The sequence below is a fragment of the Pezoporus wallicus genome, unplaced genomic scaffold (genome assembly GCF_028554395.1).
Source record: "Pezoporus wallicus isolate ANWC-B61680 ecotype Strahan unplaced genomic scaffold, APGP_CSIRO_Pwel_v1 contig_2384, whole genome shotgun sequence".
NCBI lineage: Eukaryota > Metazoa > Chordata > Aves > Psittaciformes > Psittacidae > Pezoporus > Pezoporus wallicus.
In genome coordinates, this window is record NW_026640488.1 from 7,129,852 (window position 1) to 7,139,759 (window position 9,908).

At 39.3% G+C, this 9,908-nt stretch overlaps 1 protein-coding gene across 3 annotated transcripts in view; it reads left to right on the top strand.

Moving 5' to 3' along the window:
* The window catches only part of PALLD (palladin, cytoskeletal associated protein), a 195,336-nt gene that overhangs the window by 170,451 nt on the left and 14,977 nt on the right, over nt 1-9,908 (top strand). For all 3 annotated transcript variants that reach the window (XM_057419221.1, XM_057419222.1, XM_057419223.1), the window contains 4 exons: nt 1,977-2,078; nt 2,619-2,669; nt 4,148-4,369; nt 9,227-9,376. In XM_057419221.1, the coding sequence (XP_057275204.1) occupies nt 1,977-2,078; nt 2,619-2,669; nt 4,148-4,369; nt 9,227-9,376 (525 nt within the window). The remainder of the gene's footprint in view (nt 1-1,976; nt 2,079-2,618; nt 2,670-4,147; nt 4,370-9,226; nt 9,377-9,908) is intronic.

Here is a 9,908-nt window from a genome sequence, read left to right on the forward strand (position 1 = left end):
AACAAGGGAAAGACTTAAGTGGTAAGCGGACATCAAAGGGGTACAAGACAGTTCATCATGAGAAACAATCCATTACGAATCAGGCATCATTAGATTCTGCAGCTGTGGGACTTTTTTGACCAATACAATAGAAAATAACCTATAGTACTAACTTAGAGACTCTATCAGGCGTTAACAACCTGCTTGAGGAGTCAAGGAGTTAAAATGGGCATCTCAGGCAATTGAAATGCACAGCCTCAATGTTCTCCATTAATTTTTGTGCATTTTAAGATACACATAAAAGATAACATACCAGATTCTTCCTGCTCAGAGCTACAAGAAGCAAATCTCCTAAGATTTGATTACAGTTATCAAGGCATTGATTTAAATGTCTTTGACACAGGAATCTCTTAAGAGGAAAGTCATTTTTTAAATGTAGACTGTCAACCCTTTCTTGTCAATGAAACGTTTTCAAAATCATCAGAATACCATGGGATTCTGTTTGTGTCATTGGAAGGTAGTCGCCTTTAGGTTTTCTGGACCGTGCTCAGAAGTTTGATAGGTTTGCTACTATGTCCAGGATGTGGACTGAGGTGGTGTAGTTCAAGACAGCTGATTGAGACAGACTGTCTAGTCCACAGCTGCTGGATTCTGGTTCTTAGTGAAGTCAGTGGAGTAAAGTAGGGAAAGCTGTCAGAGTGACTAGTGCTTCTGTACTTACCTTTCTCCATTGACTGCACAGGTTTGGCAGCTTTCTGTAGCAATTAAGCAGAATCACTTTCATAGTGTATAAGTTTGTGGGTTCTTTTAAAGGAGGTGGACTAAGCATGACTGTCAATGCCTATTTTGGAAAGTAAAAGAGATGTTTGGCCTGGACAAATGAATGGAATGTCCTGAGAAGGCCCACATGGCCTGAGGGGAAAAAAAAACCACCCCTGTGATCAGATGATGTGGGAGCTTGGACCATGTGAACTCTGGTTTTGTGCTTGCCTTGAGGCTTTTGCCTTGCAGATTCCTGTCTTGGGTGATTCTGTTCACGTAATCATGGCTGCGGGCACTTGGAGTAATCACAGGAAAAATTAAAGTGAAGAAAAAGTTCATGACTTCCTTAGACATTTGTAACCAAGCCACACTGGTACCTAGTTTTCATGAGTTTCAGCCTGCTGGGTTAGACGCAGTATAGCATACTTTAAAAATTAATTTAAATGAAATTTGTAAGAATGGAAGCGTTAATAGATGTAATGTTTTACAATTTCCATTCTTTCATTTTTCTGTTTAAATGAGGCATGTCACCATGTAATGACTTTGCCTTTCAGTCACTGGCATTTTTTTGCAGCACTGATTTATAACAGTGTCTAAGTGTGTGACGTGTTATTGAATGTAGAAGAAAAAGTAATAATGAAATAATTGAACTGCACGCTTAAGGCTTTGTTTTAACTTGTTTTACCTTCTGAGTGTAAATTGTCTTTTATAAGCTCTCCCTGCAATTTCCCAAAGAGTAAGAAGAAACAGAAACAAAAACCCTTAAAGAATGTATTTTTCTACAAATCTGTCTTATTTTTGACAAAATACTCAAATAGAGTAGTATCTCCTTAGCATTTTTGGCAGAGTTTCCTGCTGTGTGGTTCTAATGTAAAAATCAAGCAGAACGACTAGGAGTAAGACTGGGGATGATTTGGCATGCACTTTTTTGATGGCCATGCTGATTTAAGCAGTTCCTATTGCTCAATCCTGCCCAAGTTCCTGGCAAGCGCATGGAAACAAATGGCAGAATCAGGGCAAGGGTTGTTTAAGCCAGAAGAGCCACTTGTAATGCAAAAAAAATGCATTACAAACTGTGGTAGAAAATTGCTGTTAGAAACATATTGCTGCTCTCTTTTAGTAACATTACCTAAAGCATTGCTTACTGTCTAACTGCCTTGTGGTACATAATGAGAAATAAGAACTGGTTTTATTTCTTTTCCCTCCCCCTTATCCCCATATTATTTTTTATTCAGAGATTAACGTATGAGGAAAAAATGGCTCGTCGATTGCTGGGAGCAGACAGTGCTGCAACTGTCTTCAATATACAAGAACCAGAAGAAGATCCTGCTATACAGGTGCACAAAACTCTACATAGGAAAAAAAAATCCTTTCCATTTTTCTTCTTTACAGGCTGTGATTGTCTTGAAAAAAATAAATTCCTACATAAGACAACAAATATGCACCCGATAGGATAGTTCTGATTACAGGAGTCATATGTTCTATATCAGTGGAGTAAACTGGAGGATCACATGCCTATTGCTCAGTTTTTCCATAAGGTTGAGAGTTCTCAAATGTCTGCTCTCTTCTTTAAACTCCTCTGTTTGTCCTATTCTGTGCTGACCTTTACGTCTCTCAAGGAAAAACTACATCTACTATCTTGAAGCCATTTTCTCCTTATTTGTGTAATCTGCACTTTTTGGATGCAGACCAAAAACACAACAGAAAGTCTGCTTGAAAGGCCAGATTCAGATGCCAGAGTTGCCACTCGGAAATGTGTAGCATTTGTTTGCTTATATTCCCACATAAAGTATGTTCTGCTGATGAAAACTGCAAAATTGTCATGGATGCCTCTTGCTTTTTTTTCTGCCTCTTGATCTCTTTTTCTGCCTTTGCAGGAAGCTCGCTCTGTTGGTGCTTCTGTAGTGAGTCCTGTGGATATTCAAAAGGTTATCGTTTTCACCTTTTTCTGTCTTGCCTTTTTGTCCATTGATTGTTTGGTTTGTTTTTTTTTTCCTCTGTTATCTTTGCCCTTGCCCTTCTGCTATTCTTGGTTAATAATGAGAGGTCACCTAGCATTAGTACCTGGGGAGATTTGGGCTGCACTCCCTTCAGGGTGTTGAAGTTGTTCCTAATTGTTGGAGTGCAGGCAGCTTCACTGCAGTAACAGTGTGCTCCAGTATCCTGCCATAATGTTAACATACTCTGATACTAATTGCTTTGCATCCAAATTAGCTGTTTTTTATATATACCATGTGTACTTCATGGTTTACTTTTACGGTAAACTCTCAGGGAATGAAAAAATTAAAATACCTGCAGTTTACAAAGGCTTTTCTCTTCCATTTTGTATCGGTGTTGAAGCCTATGATTAGTTCTGTAACCACTCAGTAGAAAGACTGCATGTCATTCCCAGTCCAGAGGTAATGATAATAGGATGGGTATGTGAAATGAGGCTTCATATGAGACGTGTGTTCTGTGTTAAATAAAACAAGAGTCAGAGACAGTGGCCAAAGGTCATTTGCAAGGGTGCCTGGATTTCTGCTGACTGACAAGAGCCTTGACTCATTTATTACTGTATTTTTCTGCTTCTGAGCTTTCTTACATTCTGGCATTATCTTTGTTATCACTGAGATTCAAAGCAGAACTTTTGTATTGCAAAGTAGATAAGAGCAAACAGCTCAAGAAGGTAAATAACTCTGTATGTCACTGTAATGTTTCCTTGTATCTGAATAGCAAATTTAAACAAGCAGTAGTACATGTTTACACTGGGTGAAGCTTTCCACTCTTCTTTCTGTATCTTGGTTTTAAGAAAGAAATGATACTTTTGGCCAGACAAAGGGGACCGTAGCAACAGTTGTAAAGAGGCAGCTATCGTGGGCTACCAGGGCTGCCATGTTCTCCTTTTCCTTTTCTTTTTTCTTGTTTTTACAGACAACTGTAAACAAAATCATTTTAACCTGGTGCAGCCTCCGGTACACTTCTATGCAAATAGCAGATGTGAACCATATGGTCTTCTGGCCATCTGGAAACAAAACCCACCCTAAATTTGCCTGTACCCTCAAGGAAATATTAATGTGTTTCTTTTGTCTTTATGAACTGCTTCAGAATACTTTTATTCTTATAGTCTTTGTTTAAAAAATGAAAAGAAAGCAACCAATGACTTTCCTTCCTTTTATAAATTAGACCTGAAGGTAACATGAAATGCAGTTTTTGCCTTATACCAGATGTCTTCATTGTTTCATAGGGAAGCTATTGGAGGGATGGATTATAGTGTTTTTCTTCAACAAGATACAGTTTCCTTTTATATGTAAAACCTTAATGGATTGTCAAAGATCAGTAGAATAAAAAAACCCAAAGAATTAGGAACACATCTCGCTGAGCAACACGTGGAAGCTAGATGCTAATATGTACCTTTCTTGTTTGACAGGAGTATAAAGTCTCCAGCTTTGAGCAAAGATTGATCAGTGAAATTGAATATAGGCTGGAGAGATCTCCTGTGGAAGAATCGGACGATGAGGTGCAACATGGAGATGAACCTACTGATAACAGTGTATCACCATATTTTGAGATAAAGCTGAAGCATTACAAAATCTTTGAGGGAATGCCAGTCACATTTACATGCAGAGTGGCAGGAAATCCAAAGCCAAAGGTAAGAAAAGAGGGTAAGTGTTTTTAGAAATGCTCTAAAGAGTTTTGTATTGGTAACTTACAGTCAGCCCCTGGACCCTATGGGCTGTGTCTTACAGGAACAGCAGACATTCTCTCTTGACGAGAAAAATGCGTAGCTGATGTAAACTGTCAAGTTTCTTTGACATCAGTGGAATTATTTAGATTTATGCTAGTAAAAAATCCTCCTATGAGGCTTCAGCTCTTAGTTACTCCCTCCTGAGACTTCATCTCAAGTATTTTACCTAGAAGTAGTAATACTTCTGTCATTTTCAGAGTTACTTTCTGCAGTGCAATGCTACAAATCCTCATACGAGCTGGCACAGTAGTCCCTAAAGCAGCAACCTCATCAGGTTAATGTGAGTAATTAGCTCAAGCACAGCAACATGCTAATGCAAATATATGTTGCTTGTGGTTCAGGATCCAACACAGTATTTCTGCATTCTTCAGGGCTTACAGAGTTTATCTCTAACCATACTGAATTTTATTGAAAGTAGAGGAAGGCATAATAAAATACCATAAGTTCCCATACATCCCAAAGGCAAGATGAGACATGATGGCGGGGTTTTAATGATGAGCTTCTGAGGGAGGGTTGGGCTTGGGAAGCATTTCCTTTGAGTAGATGTAAAAGTACCAGTTGCATGATGTCAGTAGCCTGGAAGAGTGCCTGCCTTTGGTAGCTTGCGTTTAACCATTTCACAAATTGCTTGGCAATCAACTGACTCATTATACAGCAGAAAACAGCAGTAGCTGCTTCAGCTTCTTTGCCAAAACCAGTATCTTCCCCATGAGGTCCTTGCGGCTCTTACAGTGACCTCTTGTGGATAGGGGCTCTTATCCTCTTGACAAGATCAAACATGCCTTATCTCTTAGATAAGATCTTCACAGCAGCAGCCACATCCAAATCTCTCATGTAGTGTAAGTCTTACAGGTATTTAGGATTTTGAGCAGAGATAAATGCAATGTCTTTACATGTCCAGTGATCTAGATGTGTGACACTGCACAAAGTGTAAAAAGAAAAATGGACTTTGTCAGGTAGCAGCAAAGAGAACAGAGAACGAGAGGTACATCTACATTAACAAGAAGTGTGGAGCACAAGAAACAAATCTGAAGAATGAGATATCCATCCTGCCTGCGTTTCAGGAGGTTTTACTTCAGGCTAGCTCCCATCTCGTCCCACAGACTGAAGCAGATGCAGCACATTAGATGTGTTCTTGGAGCACATTTTCTGGCTTGGTTTCATCTGAAAGGAATCCAATTCTGTGCTCCAAGACCACAACATGATGTGAACCACTGCAAAGTAAGTGGGGCTGATCAGTATACTGATATCAGAAAAGCACTCCTGCTTCAGACTTGAGACACACACTGAGAAGATTAGCACAGTCTGACTGAAACCAACCCTTTGATGTCCAGTATTGCTTTTGAGATGACCGCATAGAAAGGCCTGTTGTTTCCTTCGTGCTAGAGGTGCATTCTGTTGGAGGGATACTCTTTTTGCCTGAGGCTTGTGACTAAGTTGCTAGATGACCTACTATGAGTCAGCCTTAGTCAACTGAGCCCGATTTTCACACTTTTCAATTAAGGTGTAGTTTCACAGCCATCTTAATCTGATTTAAGACAGATGAAAGAGGATGTCTCCTTTCCCTCACTTGCCTTGTTTCGGGGTTAGGGATTGCACAGCAAAGAAACAATGATGTTAGTACTTCCCCTAAAGCACAGCATTATAAAGGAGTATCTGATGTGGATGCAGTCTGCTTTAGAGAAGATGTTCTGGTTTTCTGCATCGTGAAAGCACACATATTAACAAGTGATTTGCTTTTGCACCTGGGCCTGTGACCCTTTATTCCATCCACTTGCAGATGCTTTGTGCGATTTGTTAAGTTGTTTGGGATGGAACCAATTTCAGTCCTGTTGGATGGCTACTTGTTAGCTGGGCTTTGCAAATGTCAAAAGCTCCATCTCCTCCTCATCTGCTGGAGCATGCCAAGATAGCAATTTTGCAACAGTCGATGGCTGAGGGCTGCCCTTCTGCTGTCATTTGTTGAAGCTGGAAGTGTTGCCCCTGAATAAATTCTTTTCTTTGGCAAATGAGAAGCTGGAAATAATTTACTAACTTGAAGCTCCTCCCTTCTAAGTGTTCTGTCGGCTCTGCCAAGGAACGGCTTTGGGAAGGGCTGTAGTGTTTCTAAAATCTGGCATTCATTACAAGGGATTTTTTCTAAGCAGGGTTATTGCCTTGATTGTTTTTTCCCCTGAACATGCCATGTAAATTGAATACTGATGTGCAAGTTCTGTCTTCATAAATGTGACTTTTAAAATCTGGGTCTACTTTTGTTATAGCCTTCAGTGTAATGTAAAACTATTTTCTCACTAAAATGAGAACCCGTGGTGATACAGGAGGGATTCTGGAATTCTTGTTTTTAAGGGCTATTTCCCTTCAGAATTAGGACAATTTCATACAAAAGGTTAATAGAGATATGAATGTTGCATAAAGCTCATACTGCTCACTCTTCACATGGCTGAGTTTAACTCTCACAACCCTTTTGTCCTCTGTATCCATTGTATTTCTAGTCATTGCATGCTGGTTTCTAAAAATCTGGTGCAAATAAAAGCAATCCAGATGCAGTGTGCAGTGCTTACGTAGCTTAATGGTACATTTATTCAAAGATATCCTAGGAAGAAAATACTTCACTGCAAGGGCCATTGTCTCCAGCAGTGGTAGTGTTTTACTTATTAACTCCACATCAGATAAAGGTAATAGTAAGAATTTACTGCTCATAAGTAAAATCTGGTGATGCCAATGCTTTTAAGCATAGTGGAAATAGGTATTGTACAACATGTGCATAATGTTTGGATAGCTGGTTCAGTTAATATTTGCATGTATTTCCATATAATGATTCCTGGCATACATCCTGATATTTCTAAGTGCATTGTTATTGAATAATTACTACTTAATGCAGTAGATTTCCAAGCAACATTATGACACATGTAAGGCATGCAAGTTAAAACTCATTTTTTGCAGCTATGTTGTTTCTAGCGCCCATTAGCATGTGTGTATAAGTGATCAAATATCTTTCGCATCTCCAGTAAGTGCTCTGTCAGCAGATGAGAAGACATGACTAAATCTTTTGTTAGCACCACAGAGTCTCTGCAAGGTTGCTGACAGACAAAATGGGAAACAAGTATAACCAGCTATTGAGGAAATGAAATCATTTCTAGTTACACATAATGCTTGTTAATATAAAAACCATAAATGGTAATTAATTTTTAAGGGCAATTTCCACTCCTTCCCTCCAAAACATTCCCCCTTGTCTTTTTGTGAAATTTAAAAGTATACCCTTAACTTCCCCTGACAAGCGAGTGAAGTTAGCTTTGAAACGTTGGCATGTGTGGAGAACCTGGTGTGTTAAATGCTATCAGGAGCTGTGCTTTGCTTTGTCACTTCATTTTGACTAGAAAGCTGGCACTCTTTCCCCTACTGTAAGACCTAAATTCCCATTTCAAGAACTAGACTGAGGAAAATGTGTGTGTTTTCCTTGTGCTAGTCCCTGCAGTCATGCCAACAGGACAGATCCAGTTGTTATACTTTGTACAAGTTAACCTTGTGAAAATCATGTATCTGCACAATTGACCTAGGAAGTGCTGAACACCACTGATGTTACAGCATAATACAAGCTTCAGAAATGGCAAGTAAATAATGTTCTCCTTAAATATGGGTTTGGGGAGCTGACAACAGCTTTCCCAGTAGAACATTTTTCATATATTCCTCTGTGTGTTTTCCTGCACACACCACGTTTTTCTTTTGATTTCAGCAGATTTCAGTTTGGAGGTTTATATTATTTTTAAAATGTAGCAAAAAAAACCCAAACAAACCAAATCCTAAACTTTGAGGCATTAAAAAGAGATACATATTTTTTTGTGTAATTCATGGATTACTGTAAGATATTATTCTGCATACATCATTTTCTTTGGCTCAATGCAAGTAGATCTTGGGTCAGCCAGAGACTAAATTTATGTATGAAAACTAATGGAAAAGGCCTCTGTTTGATAGATAATGTAACTGTTCCGTACAACTTGGAACTCTATGGGTGTTGGCGTACAATTAATTCTTAATGGCTATCTGTGCGCAGACTTGCTTTGAAGTATTTCCCATGATCTTGTAAAGCTGTCCATTTCTATAGATGTCTGTCACACTGTGGTGACCTCTTGGTCTTAGTCATGTCATTACACTGAGCTGGCCCATGCATACACTGAGCTGCTCACTGCCAGCACAAGCTGCTGAAACCCTCCTGGATTTTTGGTCCTGTCAGTGTAATGGATGCGAGACACAACTGGTGTTTCAACAGTGAGATCATGACTTCCATTTTATTCATCACTGAATTAATTATTTCCATAATTACATTTTTATTTTCTGAAAAGAGCGCAATATCATTCTCAGGTTCTTTCTGCAACTTCATAGATTTAAGTGAAATAAAACCTTAAACTGAGTCCTCTTCTCTGAAATAGAGCTTTTCTTAGTCATGACACTTATTTTCAGCTCTTGAAATGTTCAGTGGCTGTCCTGTCATGGGGATGGCCACGGCCCTTATGCACCTGTATGGTTCTTTCGTAAATGTTCATGCTGTGTCCTTTTCTTTGAACCATTGCTGATCTGTAACTTGTCTTTTAGTGAAAGTGATTCATGGAGTGTGGTTCTGCACTTCTACTGTCGATCAAACCGGTTTGCTTTCCATGTTTACTGGGGCAGTTGTCAGCAGGTCAGATTCGTTAGCACTATTAATTGAGAAATGATGACAATGAGCACCCACCCTTATCAGCCAGGCCTTGTTTTCTCCTGCAGATTTATTGGTTTAAAGACGGGAAGCAAATTTCTAAACGAAGTGATCACTACCGAATTCAAAGAGAACCTGATGGAACTTGCTCACTGCATACTGCAGCCTCCACCCTGGATGATGATGGGAATTACACCATTATGGCTGCTAACCCCCAGGTAAATGAAGGTTTGGCTTCAGAGCAAACAGGCTTCTGGACATAAATCTTCAGAAAACGATCTCATCTTACATATGCATGGTTTAATTAAAATGATGAAGTCACCATAAAGTATGTATATAAGTTAAATTTCTGTTTTCATCTTGCATCAGTAGGGTGGGACCTTTCTATCTCCAAGAGATTAGCAACTCAACAGCAGGCTTTTTCCTATGGTTTGAGGTTTCAGAGGGGAGGGGTGCTGGGTTTCCACCATTTGTTTCAGCTGATAACATCTCTGAAGCCTAACCGAGCATGGATAGCATATGTACTATAAGGGGAGAAAAAAATCCAGTTTACCAGCACAAGTAACCTAATCCAGCAATTTCATTTTTCTTCTGTTAACACTACTCACCAGCTGAGGCCAACTTTTGGAAGCAAGTGGGAGCGTAATACACCTTAACATGTTTACTTTAGGCAGTGATTGTAATTCTGTAAGGCAAAACACTCTAGCACTTATTATGGAGCAGGGAGGTCTCCTGTGTTGACCTCAGAGT